The sequence below is a fragment of the Corvus moneduloides genome, chromosome 10, assembly GCF_009650955.1.
Source record: "Corvus moneduloides isolate bCorMon1 chromosome 10, bCorMon1.pri, whole genome shotgun sequence".
Taxonomy (NCBI): Eukaryota; Metazoa; Chordata; class Aves; order Passeriformes; family Corvidae; genus Corvus; species Corvus moneduloides.
In genome coordinates this window covers 2464234-2482567 of record NC_045485.1, presented here as the reverse complement: position 1 = coordinate 2482567, position 18334 = coordinate 2464234, and the positions used below count along the sequence as shown (strand labels likewise).

At 60.9% G+C, this 18334-nt stretch overlaps 2 protein-coding genes across 3 annotated transcripts; one reads left to right on the top strand and one right to left on the bottom strand.

The window, feature by feature from the left end:
• Window positions 1-2114: 2114 nt before the first annotated feature.
• LRRC3 (leucine rich repeat containing 3) lies at window positions 2115-5178 on the top strand. Its single transcript, XM_032119761.1, has 2 exons — window positions 2115-2229; window positions 3560-5178. The coding sequence occupies exon 2, from the start codon at window positions 3573-3575 to the stop codon at window positions 4437-4439; it is 867 nt and encodes a 288-aa protein (XP_031975652.1). The 5' UTR covers window positions 2115-2229; window positions 3560-3572; the 3' UTR covers window positions 4440-5178.
• Window positions 2974-17990, bottom strand: TSPEAR (thrombospondin type laminin G domain and EAR repeats). Of its 2 annotated transcripts, XR_004242122.1 has the most exons (13): window positions 17615-17990; window positions 15052-15272; window positions 14743-14981; window positions 14526-14616; window positions 14002-14158; window positions 13457-13588; window positions 11904-12136; window positions 9658-9844; window positions 7957-8186; window positions 7681-7868; window positions 7011-7112; window positions 6540-6748; window positions 2974-4363 (listed from the first exon to the last, which is right to left on the bottom strand). XR_004242122.1 is itself a non-coding variant. In XM_032119759.1 (12 exons), the coding sequence occupies exons 1-12, from the start codon at window positions 17706-17708 to the stop codon at window positions 6595-6597; spliced, it is 2028 nt and encodes a 675-aa protein (XP_031975650.1). In that variant the 5' UTR covers window positions 17709-17990; the 3' UTR covers window positions 6448-6594. The 2 variants fall into 2 exon arrangements, 1 of the variants encoding a protein (XP_031975650.1); XM_032119759.1 differs by lacking the exon at window positions 2974-4363 and having other exon boundaries at window positions 6448-6748.
• Between the last annotated feature and the right edge of the window lie 344 nt (window positions 17991-18334).

The window sequence follows — 18334 nt, the reverse complement described above, 5'->3', positions numbered from 1 at the left end:
GCTCCAAAGTGATGGCACAGCACCTTCTCCCATTGCTCCTGGACTGTTCCATGCCTGCTCCTGGCCTCCTGTCACCGAGGGAGACAGGAGACCATCTGCTGAGAGCCCACGTGCCCCGGGGAGGTGCAGGCCGGGGCACGGCCGGGGAGGGAAGATTGTGCGGTACAGCAGCTGATGAAGCTTCTAGACGCGCAGCCCGGACCGCAGCCTCCGAAAAATAGCTGAACTCTCATTAGCAGCACTTAATTTCTGCACATCGGGGCTCCACGCGGCCACTCTCCCGCAGCCCCGAGGGGGTGCTGCCTGGCTGTCCCACCACCCTGGTCCCCTCATCCCCCCGCCCCCCGCCCCCGCACCGCCCCCGCACCGCCCGGTGCCGCCGCGGCGGGACCGCCCGGCCCGGCAACAGGTGGGGCCAGCGCGATCGCGGCCGGACCGCATCACACAGCACCGCACAGCACCGCACAGCACCGCACAGCACAGCACCCGCACCGCACCGCACGGCACCGCACAGCACCGCACCGCACAGCACAGCACCGCACCCGCACCGCACCGCACAGCACCGCATCGCACAGCACTGCACAGCACCGCACCCGCACCGCACCCGCACCGCACCCGCACCGCACAGCACCGCATCGCACAGCACCGCACAGCACCGCACCCGCACCGCACCGCACCGCACCCGCACCGCGCCGCACCCGCACCGCACAGCACCGCACAGCACCGCACCGCACAGCACCGCACCCGCACAGCACCGCACCACACAGCACCGCACCCGCACAGCACCGCACCGCATCGCACAGCACCGCACAGCACCGCACCGCACAGCACCGCACAGCACCGCACAGCACCGCACCCGCACCGCACAGCACCGCATCGCACAGCACAGCACCGCACCCGCACAGCACCGCACAGCACCGCACAGCACCGCACCCGCACAGCACCGCACAGCACCGCACAGCACAGCACCGCACCCGCACCGCACAGCACCGCACCGCACCCGCACCGCACAGCACCGCACAGCACCGCACCGCACAGCACCGCACAGCACCGCACCCGCAGAGCACCGCAGAGCACCGCATCGCACAGCACAGCACAGCACCGCACCGCACCGCACCCGCACCGCACAGCACCGCACAGCACCGCACCGCACAGCACCGCACAGCACCGCACCCGCAGAGCACCGCAGAGCACCGCACCCGCACAGCACCGCACGGCACCGCACCGCACCGCACCGCACAGCACCGCACCGCACCGCACCGCATCGCACAGCACCGCACAGCACCGCACCGCACAGCACCGCACAGCACCGCACCGCACCGCATCGCACAGCACCGCACGGCACCGCACAGCACCGCACCGCACCGCACCGCATCACACAGCACCGCACAGCACAGCACAGCACCGCACCGCACCGCACAGCACAGCACCGCACAGCACCGCACCGCACCGCACAGCACCGCACAGCACAGCACCGCACAGCACAGCACAGCACCGCACAGCACCGCACAGCACCGCACCGCACAGCACCGCACCGCATCACACCGCACAGCACCGCACAGCACCGCACAGCACCGCACAGCACCGCACCCGCACCGCACAGCACCGCATCGCACAGCACAGCACCGCACCCGCACAGCACAGCACAGCACCGCACCCGCACCGCACAGCACCGCACCGCACCGCACAGCACCGCACAGCACCGCACAGCACAGCACCGCACAGCACCGCACCCGCACCGCACAGCACCGCACAGCACAGCACCGCACCCGCACAGCACCGCACAGCACCGCACAGCACCGCACAGCACAGCACCGCACAGCACCGCACCCGCACCGCACAGCACCGCACAGCACAGCACCGCACCCGCACAGCACAGCACCGCACCGCACCGCACCGCACCGCATCACACAGCACCGCACGGCACCGCACCGCACCGCACCGCACAGCACCGCACGGCACCGCACCGCATAGCACCGCACCGCACCGCACCGCACGGCACCGCACCCGCACCGCACCCGCACCGCACCTGCACCGCACAGCACAGCACCGCACAGCACCGCACCTGCACCGCATAGCACCCGCACCGCACAGCACCGCACCCGCACCGCACCCGCACCGCACAGCACAGCACCGCACCGCACAGCACCGCACAGCACAGCACCGCACAGCACCGCACAGCACCTACGGGCGGAGCCGGAGCAAAGCACAGCCGCCCTGGCCGAGCCGGTAAGGGACTCCCGGGCGCCGGGGGACGGTGGGGGTCCATCGTGCTGCGCGGAGGGGTCCCGGCTCCCCGGCCCCCGGGCAGGGCAGGAGGGCGGGTCGGGGCATCACCCCCGGGGTCCGGGAAGGCTTCAACTCCTGAGAGCCCCTCGGAGCCCTTCCACGCGGTGGGAACCGGCATCGCATAACCCGTCCTTGTTGCCCCGGAGAGACGGAGCTGCCAGAGCTGCCAGAGCCCGGTACATTTTGCAGGGCCAGAAGGATTCCCAGGAAGCTCAGCTTCATCTCCTGGGGCAGAATCCACAGCTCTGGGCAGGGCCGCGGGCAAAGCTACAGAGAGATCCTTCAGGTATGAGCATCCCTCCGGTGTGACCATCCTCAGGGTACCACAGAGGGATGCTCACACCTGAGGGATGCTGCTGTTACCAGGGGAATGCCATTAGCAGAAGGGTGCTGGTACCAGAGGGACAACAACTTGGTGCCCATAATGACATCATATGGGCCACCTAATTCCCGTGAGAAAGGTTCCCATGGCCTCCCACATCTCCCGTCCATGGGGATCTCTTCTCCCAGGCTGGCCAAGGCAGCAGGAAGGCCGTGAGCAGCACCAAAGGCAGAGGAAAGGTGTTCCACCTGCTTCATCTCCTGCCTTGCCCCTGGCAGCACTGGGGTGTCCTTTTGGGTTCCTACATCACCACTTTTACTGTGCTAGGCAGTGGCTCCTCTCTTCACCTCCTGCCCCCAGAGTCAGGCTATCAAACCATACTCTGTTTACTTTAAGAAGCAAACTCGCCTCCAAACACTTCTTTGGTGAAACCCTTGGAAACATGACTTGTACCAATTCACAGACCAGAAGGGAAGGAAAAGGAAAGCAAAAGAGCTCCACATCTTGTTATTTAAAATCCTGGTGGTGATTAAGTCAGTCTGATGATCCTCAGAGTCTGACTCATCATTTTTTTTTAAACACTCAGGGTTGGTGAGGTAGGATTTTACTGCTGCTGTTCTCCAGCAGCAAACTACCACATCCCCCCTGGAAACTGGTAGCAGGATGGGGCAGAGGCTCCCAGGCCCATCTCCACACCTCCATCCTGCCACTCCCTTTGTCCACCTGAGTGGTCTCCGCACAGATAGGGGTAGGGGAGCTGGGGTTTCAATCTCCACAGCTCTAATTCAACCAAATCAAGCTGTCCTGGAAAAGATAGCCAGTGCCACTCCACCCTTGTTTTCTGGTCTCCTGAGCCCAGCCTCTCACCCCTTTGCCAGGGCACACCATACAAGAGCCATACCCCGTGTTCCAGGAAATAATGCCGTGTCATATCCCCTCCACCCACAGCTTCCCTTCAGTGATGGGAGAGGCCTTGCAGGAACACCGAGGGGCCGTCCTGCTGCCCAGGAGCTGCTGCCACCCCCAGGGAGCTGCCAGCAGCCATGCTGAGCTGGCTGGCAGCAAGATGACCCTCACCACCACCACGCCAGCCACCAGTGTGGCCCAGGCTTTCTTCTGCCTCCTGCTCTGCATCCCCTGGGGCAGCTCGTGCCCCCCCAGCTGCCAGTGCACAGAGCAGGCAGGGGCAAAGGCTGTCCTCTGCAGCTCCCAGCACCTGGAGGAGATCCCCAAGGACATCCCCACCGATGCGGTGTTCCTCAAGCTGGATGCCAACAGCATAACCAGGATCCCCAGCAATGCCTTCAGGCACCTATCCCACCTGGAGGAAATCGACCTCTCCAGGAATGCCATCGAGAAGATCGACAGGGCAGCTTTCAAAGGGCTGGCAGCTGGGCTGCGGACCCTCGACCTCTCCAGCAACCGCATCCGCAGCATTCCCAAGGAGGCCTTGCTGGCACTCAACGCCAAGCTCCGGCTGGCCAACAACCCTTGGCACTGCGAGTGTGCCTTGCAGGAGGTGCTGTGGGAGGCACGGCTGGACCCCGACTCCGTCCAGGACATCACCTGCCACACGGCCCCGCGGCAGGAGTACGTGGGCAAGCCGCTGCTCCAGGTCCTGGATGCCGGCGTCAACTTCTGCAGCGTGCGCCAGAGGACCATGGACGTGGCCATGTTCATCACCATGTTCGGCTGGTTCGCCATGGTCATCGTCTACGTGATCTGCTACGTCCGGCACAACAGGGAGGCCGCCTGCAAGCACGGGGATTACCTGAAGTCACTGCCGAGCACCCAGGCCCACGCAGAGGCCACCAGCACTGCCCTGTAGTGCAGGGCTGGGGTGCCACCTTCCAGCTTCTTTGCAGGGAGCCAGTGGCCACCTGGTGGGCATCAAAGCTTCTTGGCGGGATTCTCCAGTGCTTTCTTCAGGCAAGTGCCACCAATGTCCCCTCCCCAGAGACACCGGACTGAGTGTGAGCAAACGACACGGGGCAGGGATGCCAGGGACACCCCATGCAGGCCTGTCCGTCGAGATCAGGTTGCTGGGGACGAACATGCCCAGCCAGACGCTTTCTCCCTACCAGAGCTGGATGCAGCCCCAGTCACATACTTGTGGTCTGGAGAGAACAAGTCCCTGGCACAGAGAGATGGGAGGAGAGATGGGTTGTGGGGCCAGGAGGTCCCTGGGGTGCAGAGGGTCACTGCAGAGGGGTTACCCCATCCTGGCTCCAGTGAGGGATCAGCCTTGCCGAGGGCAGGACACCCTCCCCGAGGCCCCACGGTACCTTGGCAGCCTCTGCCTGCCTCCAGCAAGCCGGGGGGAACTCCAAAAACCGTTTTTTCCCTCATTTCCTCAATAAAGCCCTGCACTTAGGAAAAGCCCTGAGGGTTTGTGCTGCACTGGGAGCTGAGTGTCCAGGGAGGGTGGTGGTGCTCGTGGTGCCTGGGGGGCTTGTTCCAATTCAATCTCTCCCAAAGCACACCCACCTAAATTCAATGTACCAGCACAACCCCCATTAGGTGCCACCCCCTCCACCCTCAGCTCAATCTGCCTCGAGCGGCGACCAGCTGCCCAAATACATGTGCTCTTGCCTTATCTCACCTTATCTTGCCCTTCCTGATGGAAGCAAATCAAATTCTGCCTTTTCTCACGAGGCAGAAATGGTCCTTCCTGGCAGAGCCAGCTGCAGCTGCACCGAACAGGGAGAGGAGGGAGGGATGCAGAGGCTCACCCTGCAGGTCTGGACCCTGGGAAGGCTCAGGCTGTGACCCACCAGCCCTTCTTGATGGGGCTGGCACCTCCTGAGTGCTCCCCAGTGCCAGGGTGGGTGGCCCAAGCTCAGCAGGAAACCTGGGTCTGGGGAAGGCTGAGAGATGCTCTGGGACACTCAGGTGAGGCAGTGGGTCCTGGGTGGGGGGAACAGAGGGGCACCCTCACCCTGGCACATTGCTGTGCTCAGGGCCACCTTGTCCTCACTGGGCCACCGACAGCTGTGGACATTTGGGGGTGACTTGCTGGGTGAAGGGATGCCTCTGCCATGGGCAGAGCAGCTAGGTTACCCATGTGGGAGAAAGGCTGGGTGCACACAGTTTATTAGAGCTCTGGTTAAGCAAAAGAGTCCCCCAGCAAAGGCGAGGAAAAGAAAAGAGGCCACAGTTTCACCTGAAGCAGTTTTGGGCTTTTCCCATGCCCATGGGAGCTGGAACGGTCCAAATGCAAAGCAGGTTTTGTCAGGAGTCGCCAACCCCACGCAAAGGTGCACGGACCAGCAAGGACCAGCACTGCTCCTTGAACACACCAACAGGTCTGTACAACACACACAACACTCGTTGAGGGAGACCCAAACCAGCCATGGCAGAGTGGGAGGGTGGGCAGGCACCCGTGGCAGTGGCATGGGATGGCGAGGCCACCAAAGATGACATGAAGAATGGCTGCAATGTCAAACCGGATGGTCCTCAGGAACATCACAGCCCCAGGCAGGCAGAGCCAAGCCTGGACCCACCTTTTTCTGCAATTTCTCACAGGTTTACTCCCCTCTGCCATGCACCCACCCCAGCAGCTCATGCTCTGCTCTGTCTCTTCCTTCCCTGGCTTTGTGCAAGCTTTGACCACAGCTACTGGCAGCTCTGGGTCCCTCCAGGGGACTGCAAATTGCCAAGTGTCACGGTCCTGGTAAGCCAGGGGATGCACCTGGGCTCCAGGAACCTTGGGTAGGACATGGAGCGTGGTGGCAGAGCTTTCCCAGGAGAAACAGCCCTTTTGCCAGCCCCTGGACCAGGCTGCAGGGAGCCCCGCTCTCCTTCTCCTCCCCCTCCTCTTCCTCCCCCTTCTCCTCCTCCTCCTCCTTCCCCCTTCCTGCAGAGAGCTCAGCCAGCCACTGCCCAGCTGACGCTGCAGCTATTCCTGGGCTCAGTGGTCCATCTTCACCTGGATGCCCAGCTTGTCCTGGTGCTGGCGATGAGCTGAGCGTGTCTCGGCCGCCTCAGGTGGTTTTCAGCTTGAGCACCTTGGAAAGTGGCTCCTTGGCGCTGGAGTAGAACAGGTAGGAGCCCTCAGCGGTGTGAAATGCCTCCCAGTCTCTACAGCCCACGGTGGGGAGGTGGTGGGCTGCCACAAAGCCTTCGTAGCCTTGCCACCTGCACAGGGAAGGCAGTTAGCTCCTGGGGCATGAGCTGGGCACCTGGGAAGGGCAGGGAAGCTGAGCCATGGGGCTGGCATCTCCCATCTCCCTGCTGTGGTTCAGGGTGGGATGTCCCTCACTGGGGCTTCCCACTCCTGCCTGAAAACAGGGATCAATCCTATCCATCCTCCCCGGGCAGATGCACCAGGCTGTGCCCATGCAGGGTTGTTCTCGCTGGGAACAGCCCCCGAGCCCCCCAGGCCTGCCCTCTGCAGTACCTGTAGATGATGCTGTTAACAGAGAAGGTGAAGCCATCAAAGGAGTTTGCTACCACCAGAAAAGAGTCGTCTCCCACTGAGAAGAACTCCCAGTCCAGGGCACTGGGGATGGAAGAAGCAGAGGGGCAGGTGAGGTGACCCCTGTGTGGCCAGTTGAAGGAGGGGCTGTGTGTCCATGGGGCTGAGCCCACCCCACCCCAATCTCTGACACCCTGATGACACACACAAAACCCTGCTCTTCCCAGGCCGTTCCTGAAAGAAATCCACCCTCATTCCCAAATCTAGGGCCTTCTCCCAGCTCCCACCGGGATTTGGTATCAAGGAGCCATCACCGTCCCTACCAGCCTCAGTCCCTGGGAGTGTGAAGCCTGTAGGAACCCTCCAGGAGACAACTGAGTATAGTTTTAAACTAAAAGAGGAGAGGCCCTGGCACAGGGTGTCCAGAGAAGCGGTGGCTGCCCCTGGATCCCTGGCAGTGTCCAAGGCCAGGCTGGACGGGGCTTGGAGCGGCCTGGGCTAGTGGAAGTTGTCCCTGCCCATGGCAGGGGGTGGAACTGGATGGGCTTTAAGGTCCCTTCCCACCCAAACCAGTCTGGGATTCTAGGGGGCCTCTGGGTTGCTCAGGGGAAGGACGCGGACCGAGGAGCACCCTGAGTCCTTGCACAGGTACCTGTAGGTGAGAAGGTCCTGGAATTTAACAAACATCTGGGCCGTGATGTTCAGCTCATAGATGGAGGAGTTGATGGCGTAGAAGTTGGAGGGTGCTGGCATCCCGCTGTCATAGCTGTGGCTGTTGGCAACAGCCAGAAAGACTCTGTCCCCAATATGAAAAACCTCCCAGTCGGCAGCACCGAATGTCTGTGGAGAAGGAGGCCCATGAGAAGCTGGATGTGGCTGCCCTGCCTAAACACAGAGCAGGGACTGAGGAGCAGTGGCCAAGCCTTACCAGGATAGACTGGAAGAGCTGGAAAGAGCCACTGAGCCAGATGTAGATGTGTGAGTAGATCTTAGTGGATGTGCCATTGAACGTGTTAGCTACCGCCAGGAAGGAATATGGTCCGATGGTGAAAAATTCCCAGTCGTAGGCTCCAGAGGTAGGAATGGTCTGGTTAGTTTCAAACAGCCCTGTCCTGGGGTTCCACCTGTATATCACACTGTCTATATTGTGGTTGTTCCCTGGGAGAGACAGACGGACAGATGTGCACCGTGAGGGAAAGCAATTCCTGGTTTGTGTAAGAAACAAGACCCAGAAACAGGCTTGGCTATGCGACTATTTGCCAGCAGGTCATGAGGCTGTTCACAAGCGAACTATTGCTCCCCAAGAAGTAGCCAGAGAGATTCTACAGCCTCCATCCCTACCTGAAGACCGCCTCCATCCCTACCTCGTGTCTCCATTCCTAGAGCCTCCATCCCAACCTAGAGCCTCCATCCCGCGGAACATACCAACAGCTTGTCCCGAGCGCATGGTGGTGGCTTTGTGGCAGCCCTGGCAGAGAAGGGACAGGCAGGTGCTTTATCCCCACACAAGCAGCACTCCAGAGGCACTGTGCCAGCATCCCAGGGTGGATGAGCTCTGCTGGCTGTCCCACAGGGTGGCCCTGTGTAGTGGGGCCAGTCCCAGCTGTGTCCCTAAGCTCCTGACATCGGGGGCTTCCCCCCAGCCCTGAAGCACGAACTCCATCCAGCTCCTGGGCTCTGCTCAAGCACCTTGACCTCATGTCTGTGTGGGACCCAGCTGCCTTTAAATCCTCATTGCCACAGGGACTTGGGCAAAGAAAGGCTGCAGGAAGAATGGGAATGGCCACAGGGATAAGTGGCAGCTGCTCAGGGACTGACCCTCCAGCCCCCTCTAAGGGAAACATCCCCAGTTTGGCTTGCCCACGATGGTCTTGGCCCCTGCGTGATGTGCATGGCTGCCAAAGGGACCACGCTGCCACGAGGGCAGGTCTCACCCAAAGTGGCCCTGATGGAGCCCAACAGGTGCCACAGGGAGTTTCCAGCCCAGCTCAAGGTGCCCAAGCAGCCTGCTGCCAGCTCTGAGCCTGGTGCCAGAGGAGCTGCTGCCCCCTGAGCCAGCCCTGATGGCAGGGAAGGAGCCCACTGGCCCATCATCTGCACCCATCTGGGAGCACCCTGGAGTGCTAGGGCTGTGCTATCAACCCATTCATCCTCTGCACATCCCAGCCCAGAACAACTCATGGCCTGGGAGGGGAATGAGGCTGGATCATGTCTGCAGGGTATCCAGGGAGGGATGTCAGCAGGCTCTCAGTTTCCTGAGTGCCCACAAGGATCTGGCTTCACAAAAGGCTCAGCCTGGGGTGCTACCAGGTGATGTATTATTGGGGATAAAAATGAAAAGAAGCAGAGAGATTCAGCACAGACACCATCCCCACTCCTGTCCTTGTCCCCCGCAGTCAGAAACCCAGAGGGTGACTGTGTCAGCCACTTCCCCAAAGGCTTTTCTCTCCTCTGCAAGGCTTTGGGTGTCCTGAGGGACCCCACGCTGGCAGCTGTGTGCACACCTCCCTGGCTTTGCCCTGCACCCCGTTCCACCAGAGGATGCACAGGGACCGTGCTCTGAGGAGGGCACCTGCCAGGGTCCCACATACCACCCCAGGGCCTGGAGGGAATATTGAGGGCTGGGTACCTTGTCTGTGGTTGACCACAGCGAGGAAAGCCTCTCCCTCGATGACAAAGGCCTCCCAGTCCCTGGCGCTGTGCGTGGTGATCCGTTGGTAGGTGATGAACTTCGCTTTCCTGCGGCTCCACTTGTATATCACTGAGAACTCCTGACCCCTCTCGTTCTGCTCAAAATTCGCCACTGCCAGGAAGATCTGGAAAAGGAAAAGCCAGGACAGCTTGGTTTTCTCCTCTCAAAGGAGCAGGGACAAGAAAACGCAGGGGGAGGTGGGATGGAGGGCAAGGGATGGAGGTGGCTGGTGTGGGACAAGATGGCCCTGGCTGGGGTCCCTGAGCAGTCCCCAAGAAACACAAAGAGGGGACAGGGATGTAGTGGCCTGTGGGGGTCTTTGCACATGGCAGGGGCACAACTGGCAGCCAGCAGCCTCTTAGGCAGGGGGAGGGAGAGCTGAGCTGTCTCCACTCACGCCCCTCCAGCCCCAGGAATGGTGAGCATGGACACGAAATGCGCTGGGGAAGGAGGGAGGTTCAGCTCACAAACCCTCCTGCAAGGAAAGGCGGTTCAGAACAAAAAAAGACAGGTATGATAATGATAACAAGGATAATAATGATAGCAATTCCCTGAGACAAAACATCTTCCAGACCAAGAAACCCCCGCTCAAGTGTAAGAGACAAGCGTGGTGCAGCAGAGGTGGCCAAGTGCAAGGCAGGGAGCACATCCAAGCTCTCTCGTGCCGGCTCTGTGCCACTCCAGTGCCCTTCAGATGGAGCAGCAGAGATTATGCCCCAGTTTGGGCCACAAAGAGGCACAGCACCACAGCCCACAAAGAAGAAAGAGTCAGTGGGGATGTCTCCTGCCTCCTGGCCTGCACAGGACTCTGCCAGCACCAGCCTGGGGCTTTGTTCAGCCAAGGAGTGGCCACCCCCAAGGACAGGACTGTGCTGAGTCCCCCTGTCCCCTCACAGAAGGCGAATCCCCAGCTCTGCTCTCTCTGCAAGCACCAGTGCAGGGAGCCCCTTTGAGGCATCTCCAGAAACAGCTTCAGTAGGAAGAGAAACACCTGGATACATCCCCACAACCCAGGAGTCTCAAGTCCCCTGGTCTGCACCCACAGGGACCCCCAGGAGCCCCCACCCCAGCGGAGCAGCAGCAGATCCCAGGGCAGTAACGAGGTGCTGCCACCCACAGAAGTGCATCCCACCTGCCCCTGTGAGGGGAACCTGGGCTACTGGAATCACCAGTACTGGGGGTGCTGCTGGTGTAGCACCTCTTTGGCCACCACCTCCATGAAGAAACGTGCCAAGCTGACGGGAACCACCTTGAGACTCCCCAGAGTTCCCATCTCCTGCCTGTGAGGGTGCAGCTGGAGTGATGGGGAGCAATGCTGGGGACGTCAGGCACGTTCCCAGCACAAAGCCAGCGCTGCAACACAGCTGCACTTCCAGGCCTTCTGCAGAAGCCCAGCATCAGGGACCGTCCCCACCACCACCACACCCCCTTTCAGAGATGGTGCCCAGCATCAGTTCCCACTGCCACCAACAGGGGACATGGCCTGTTTGTACCCAGCCAGCAGGGCTGCCGGTGTCCCCAAGCCTGGAGGCAGCAGTTTTGCCCACCCCTCTGTACCCTGGAGCACGTGGCTGGCAATGGGAGAGCCCTGCAGTCACCCTGGGGACAAAGCCAGGGTGGGTCACGACAGGGGGGGAACAATCCCAGCTTCCCTGGGAGCCCTGCACAGAGCTGGCTCTGGCTTTCCTGGGGCTCCTCCAAAGTGCTAAGTAGCTTCCCAGGGAGAGGAACCAGGCAGATCCTCTGCTCAAGTCCCAAGGCAGATTGCCCAGGGGAGGAGAGGAGGCTCTGAAGTCCCGGAATAATTTAAAGGCAAGCGAGTTTAAAAATGCAGCAGGTTGGACTCAGTGGGTTTCAAGAGGGAACTGCAGGCTCTGGTGGCTCTTTAAGACCACAGGTGGACCTCTGAGATGCAGTTACCGACTGTGCCAGGTGCTGGCAATCACCTGGGTGGATGTAGATGCGTCTCAGCAACATAAAAAAACACAGCAGGCAGTCCACAGATGAGCCAGCAGCCCCTGGAGAGGCTCAGATGATGTGCATCAGCAGGACCCCATCAAACACAGTAGAGAGAGACATTCACCCCTAAACCACGCCCAGGACGCCGGGCTTCAGAGAAGCCAGGGTGGAGCAACTGCAATTTAATATCCTGAAACGTGGGGGCATCTTCCTGGCACACTCACCTTCTTCCCAATGGTGAAATACTTCCAGGACTGAGCTTGGTAGGTGGGGATGTTCTGGTAGTGCACGAACTTCCCGTCAATCCACCTGTAGATGGCCGATCCCGGGGGCGTGACCCGGTTGGCCACGGCTGCAAACAGTCCCACCTTTGGGATGGTGAAGACCTCAATGCCCATTGTCTCTGAGTTGGTCACCAGGTTCTGGTACTCCTCCACGTAGTCCAGCCTGTGTTGGACTGGGAGCCCACAAAAGAGAGGGATGAGGTTAAAACCAGGTGATTTTAGCTGGACAGGGGCCCCCTGAGGGCTGGCTTGGCAGCACTTGCTGCTGTGCAGAGCAAATGAAGATCCTGGTGTCACTGGGGGTGAAGGGCCAAACCAAGGGGTGGTAAGAGGCTGATTCCACCTCGATGGGCAGCACATCCAGCCCCATCCAGCCCTGCCTGTTCTCCAGCGGGGAGCAGAGTGTGTCCTTTGGGAGCAGGAAAGAACCCCATGCCACGGATTTCTATCGCTTGGATATATTTATCCTCAAGAGAACGAGGAGGAGATGAGAGGAGGAGAGGTTAGAGAAGACTAAGACAGAATTAATGCCAGAAATTGGAGCAGAAACCTCCAGAGGAGCCCTGATGGCAGATGGATGGGCACTGGAAGGGACAAATGGCAGGAGAAGGGCCAGTGCTGGTGGCACCAAGGGGCACAGGTCACTAAGATCCCAGCATGAGTTCTCCTTGGGGAAACAGGGACACAGTGCCAATCCTGATGACTTCCAGAGGTAGGGAAGGACAGGGAGTCCAGTCACTGCTAGCTCCTGTGAGGAACAAATGGCTCATCCAAACCCACCCTGTGGATATCAGCAGAAGAAAAATGCTGGGAGAGGAGGGAAGGGAAGGACAGTTCAGTTAGGGCCATATCCCATCCTCCATGTGCTCTCCAGGGATCCTGGGAAGACAGCCTGGAGTGAGTGGGAGAGTGCCAGTGGATGAAATCCATTGTCATCATTGAAGAACACCCATCCAAGCCAGGCTCTGGTTGCCTTTTCCCCCTTGGTACTCCCACTGTTTTCCTTACCAAGTGTCCCACCAGAGCCTGGATGACATTGAGACCTGTGTCTGCCACCCTCCCAATCCCCCCCAGTACTTCTGGCAGCTGATGGGTCTCTTTGTGTCCCCTTATCCATCCCACAAATGCTTCAGCACCAGGAGCACCAGTGCCTTTGGAAACCCACGGAAAGGAGCACCCCAACTCCCTGAGCATGGCTCTCCATGGGGTGAGCTGTCCTGCTCAGACAGGTCAGGAGCTCATCCTGCCCAGAAAATCCCCAGGGGGGACAGATAATGTGGAGAAGGTGGAGGCACCACAGAGGCACTTGAATCCAGAGCTGCTCTGGAAGTTTCGTGGGCACCGAGAGCAAAGCAAAGCCTGGCCAAGCAGGGGAGAGACTGGGAGACACCCCAGCCCCTCACTCTGCTGCTGATTCCCATCCCAAAGTGGTCTCAAGGGCAAATCTCAGCTCCTGCTCTGCTGCAAAGGTCTCCTTCCCTCCCCACCAGTACCTTCCAGCATGGAGAGCCAGGTGCTGCCATTGCAGAGGTACAGCCCTCGTCGGGAGGCGTTGAACCAGAACTGCGCCTTCTCCTGCTTGGTGCAGCGTGGACGGGCCCCCAGGGTCACCTTCATGTCGGTCTCTGGGCACAGAGAGGAGAGAGGCAGGAGCCTCTTAGTGCACAGTGGAGGAGCAGAGAGGCAGGAGGAGCGAATGTCCTGGTCTCATCCTGACGATGGGCACCAGGCAATGGGGGAAATGGAACCCCAGCACAAATCTGGGAAGCCACAGACTGGGAAAACCCTGTGTGGGGCCACTGACATGAGCCCAGCTCTGCCAAGCAACCCAGGCAGGGCCACCCCGTCTTTTCGGGGAGATTTCGGATAGGGATCCCAACACACACACATTGAGAAGCAGGGTGCTGGGAACACCCTCTTCCCCTCTGCTCCTGCTTCGTTCCCAGCCCCATGCAAAGACCCTTCCTCAGAGAGGCAGCCAACAGAGCCTGTGCCAGAGGGCACTGACCATAGGGGCACTGACCATGGGGGCACTGACCGTAGGGGTATTTGAGCACCTCGTTGCTCACTGGCTTTGCAGGGACATCCTGGAGGACAGTGGGGACAGAGAGCGTTGCTACTTTGAAGTTCACGGCGTGGCATATCCGAGGGGTGGCATCGGCTCCTGGCAGCAGGACAAGCTGTCTCAGCAAGCCCTGGGAAAGTGGGAGTGGAGGGATGGAGACCAAGTCCAGCCAGATCACAGAATGGGAACTACAGGGAATTCATGCCATGGATTCCCTGCCTGACTTCCGCTTGTTGCCCTCCCTCCTGGGATACAGAAGTGTCCGTGGGATTCATGCACATTTACCAGATCCCAGATGCCCAGGGGGGCAATCTAACAGCTGATGTGAGGGGAGCACCAGCACAGGGCTTGGAGCTGCAGCTGCCTTTCACCGCCTCCACATGGGAAGGACCCACAGCCACCTCTGCTTCCTGCGCCATGGCCCAAGCCCTGCCAGCGTAGGGGACTGCGAGAGGGCTGTGGGTACCCCCGGCCACTCCACACCACGGGGCACCTACCGTGAACACGCCTTTCCTTCTCCGCCTGTTGCCCAGGTAGAAGCTGGCTCTCCTCACCGACAGCGAGGCTGGAAATGGTGTCTCCACCACCCTGGGGATGGGCAGAAAAGAGGTAGGGGACAATTTCACAGCATCTGCTGGTGGCCGGAGGAGACGCTGGGGGAGGAACATCACCCTGCCCACCCTGCTGAGCCCCCCACCGCCGCCCCCAACCTACACATCCTTGGGGATGCTGCAGTCCACCGTCAAGGAGAAGGACTGGCCGGAGACAGCCAGGACGAGCGTGTGCCACTGGTTGTCGGAGAGGGACACGTTGGGGAAGGTGACACGGGTCTGCCAGCCGCCGGCGCGCTCCTGGCTCCAGAAGAGGAAGTGCAGCTTGTCGGGGGCGTAGCGCAGCCCCACCAGCACGCTGGGGCTCTCCTCCACCATCAGCGTGAAGATGTACTCGTTCCTCTGCGGGAGGGACGGGCTCTCACCTGCGGGGCCGGGCCGTGCCCGCGCCGTGCCCGCCGGCCGCGCTTACCTTGGCGGGGCCGCGGAGCGCCCGCAGCGTGACGATGATGGAGAACTCCTCGGGGAAGCGGTCGCAGTGGATGAAGAGCCGCGAGGCGGGGAAGCCCAGGGCGCGGGGCCGCGAGGCGGAGAGCTGGAAGCCGCGCACCCCCTGCACCTGGAACACCCGCATGCCGCGGGCCAGCCCCCCGGCCGGCACCGCCTCCGACAGGATGTCCAGCGGGCGCAGGTCTGTGCCGAGAGACAGAGCACGTCACGGCGGGGGAAGCCACGCCACCCTGTCCCGCTGTGGGATGGGGGTACCACAGCTCCGGCTGAGGTGCTCCACAGCAGCAGCATGGCCTGGCGTGCCACGGTAGCCTGCTGGCCCTTGCCTGGGGTCTGCCCCGAGCCCCTGATCCAGGGCCAGAGGCAAGATTTGCCGTTCAGACACGAGGTTGGCATCGCCATCGCCACAGCAGGAACACCAAGTGTGCAGAACCATCTCACTGATGCAGCTCTGAAGGATGACACTGGAGCTGGGACCTGCCAGCCATCAGCAACCGCAGCCGGAGCCAGGAGAGCAGGCAAGGAACCGGTAGCACAGATTTGCTCGCACGGCAACCCGTCCCCATCTCTGTCCACAGGGCGCCGGGGACAGCTCTGCCCCTGCAGTCCTGGTTCAGGCTCTCCCGACCCAGCCCTAATTGCACACATGCACACGCACTCTCCCAGCAGGCACCAAAACCACTCATTATAAGCAATTACCCTCTCCCCAGAGAAGAAAACGCCGTGCCCTGCCCCAGGGCATCGCCCCGGTGAGAACACACAGCACAACAGCACCACAAGGTGCCACCCCACAGAACAGTGCCAGGTCCAATGTCTCAGCACTGGAAGGGCTGTGGGGACTTCTCCGACCTTCCTGGCCTTGGGCCGTCCTGGTTTTATTTTTGAATGCTATGCTGGCAGAGAAAGGAGATGATGCCCGAGAGATGAAGCAGCACTTGGCTACACTAAAACATCCCTGATTCCATCCCACCCCGCTGAGACCTGGCTTTTAGCTCCAATTTGTACTAATAAATCCGGGCTGCTGGGGCACAGCGGGAGAGCTGGGAAGGAGGGAGCTGGGAGCAAGTTTGGACTGTGTGTCTGAATCCAAACCAGCTGGAGAAGGGAAGCGCTTCCTCCGGACACGCCTGGCCAGCCCAGTTCCAGGTGGGCAGGAACAAGGAGGAATCTGCTCATGTGGCTCCATCCAGCCCAGAGCAGGGAGATCAGTGAAGTCCTTCCCACCCTGGCAGCTCTGTGTGCCCCCTGCCCACCCCACTGCTGGTTTAAGCTGTTCCTAAAGCAAAGTCTTGGCAGGGGAGTTTTAACTGGAACAGCTTATTTCAGAAATGCATTGCTCAGGGAACGGCCAGTTCCTGTTTTTTCCAGCAAAAAGTACAAGCTGAATTCAGGCTTGGATTTGCAGAGGGGTTTAGGAGCCCCTAGTTGCCCCTGAGATGGTGAGGATGAGCTGGGGGAGAGCTCAGCTGTGGCTGGAGGTTATGGGCCAGGAAGGGGCCAAGTCCTAAGACCAAACCCAAATCCCTAAACCCAAAGATCTGCATCCCAGTCTGCCTCCCACATCCATCACTGCTAAGGCTGGGAGTGCAGGCCCAGCTTGGGCAGCACAAGTGGTGTCAGGGGACCTCGTGCTGGGGTCCCCAGGATGATGCTGGGCTCTCGGCACCCCCAGGATCCCTCCAGCCAAAGCTGCTTGGGGACAGCGAGGACACGCCCAGAGAGATTGGAGCGCCTCGGGGAGGAGGCAGTGGGCAGAAACTCTCCGATCTCTCACATCATCTGGGCTGTAACAAAATGCAAACACAGTTGCCACCTAACTGGGACAAGCCCTAAGCACACAGAGCCTGGGCCCAAGCAGCCCCGAAAACTGAGCTCAGGCTTTGCTGCCCACACAGCACAGGCATGGGGATGGGACGGCAGAGCCAGGGCATGGGGATCCTCTTCGGCTCAGGCTCGTCTTGGAAATGCCACTGGAGCTGCCAGCTCCTCGGCTGGGGACGGTGGGACGGGAACTTTGTCTGCCGGGAGGGCGGAGGTGGTGCCTGCCAAAGCACAGAAGAGTCCGGGACAGGAGGGACTTTCCAAAAGGATTTCATGGCTCTCTTCTCCTTCTTCCAGTCCTTCCCCTCCCCTCCCGTCTGCCTCCAGCAGAGCCTGGGACAACGCTTGTGCCACAGGGACAGACCCACAGCTCTTCCCAGAGCTCCGAGAGGGCTGGTTGCTCCCCGGTTGGCATTGTGGGGGCTGCAGGCACAGGAATGACCCCACATCCTGCTGTCCGTGGGTGCTGGCAGGGCTCTGGCAGCACCTGAAGCATCACTTGAGTGGACACCGAGCACCGAAATACTGGGGCTGGGCTGCCAGCGAGAGGCTGACCCACGTGGGGCATGCCCCCCAAAACAGAGCACGCCTTCTGGGGTCTGCCCTGGCAGCGTGGCGAGCAGCCCACCCATGGGGGCACAGCAGTCCCAGCACGTTTCCCAGCAGGGTTAACACCCTGCAGCCAGCCCGCCCTTCGCTCCTACCTGTGCAGTGCTGCCACGTCCGGCCTCCCCGCATGGAGCCCCCGCCGCTGGCCCAGCGGAGGAGAACGACCCAGAGCAGCAGTGCCGCCGACATCGGAGGCCTGGCTTTAGGGGGTCCATCCACTGGGACCCCCCCGCTGTCCACTCCTCCGTGCCCTGGCCGGCGCTGCTCGGCTCAGCGCGCTGGGGGCTCTCCCATGCTCTGCAGCGGGACCCCCCGGGCACCCCGGCACCGCTCCGTCCTCGCCGGGGCCGAGTCACCCCAGGCTGCCAAACCCCGGCTCTGTGCCGGTGCTTTGCGTGGGCATCGCCCCCGGGAGCTGGCGGGGGTCTCCCGGGGCGGCCGCCGAGGCAGTGCCGGCTGCAGCCTGCACACAGACATTTAAATGAGAGGTCGGTGGTGGGAGAGGAGGAGTCCCGGCTCCTCCGAGAGCTTTTATCTTTTGCCCAACCCTCTGGAAGGCGGCTCTGGGGAGGGATTTTTTAATCATTATTTTTTTGCTTGCTTTCTTTGCTTCCTTTCATTTTTGGTGATTCATTTTCCCGGGCTCACGTGGGAGTAGGTGGGAGATTCGCCCCTGCCTGGAGACACCTGGGTGGGAACCCTCCTGCCCCTAAACGCATTGGTTTTCAGCTTGTATTGGATGAGAGACCCTCTGGACCCTCTGGCCCATTCCACCATGCCCAAAAATAAGCCAGATCCCCAAACCTGCATGTTTC

Coding starts and splice junctions, on each gene's coding strand:
- LRRC3 (XM_032119761.1), top strand. CDS start 3,573: ATGGGAGAGGCCTTGCAGGAACACCGAGGGGCCGTCCTGCTGCCCAGG.
- TSPEAR (XM_032119759.1), bottom strand. CDS start 17,708: ATGTCGGCGGCACTGCTGCTCTGGGTCGTTCTCCTCCGCTGGGCCAGC. Junction 12,137..13,456: donor CTGGCTCTCCATGCTGGAAG/GTACTGGTGGGG, acceptor GTGGGCTCCCAG/TCCAACACAGGCTGGACTAC. Junction 7,113..7,680: donor CAGGACCTTCTCACCTACAG/GTACCTGTGCAA, acceptor TTCCATCCCCAG/TGCCCTGGACTGGGAGTTCT.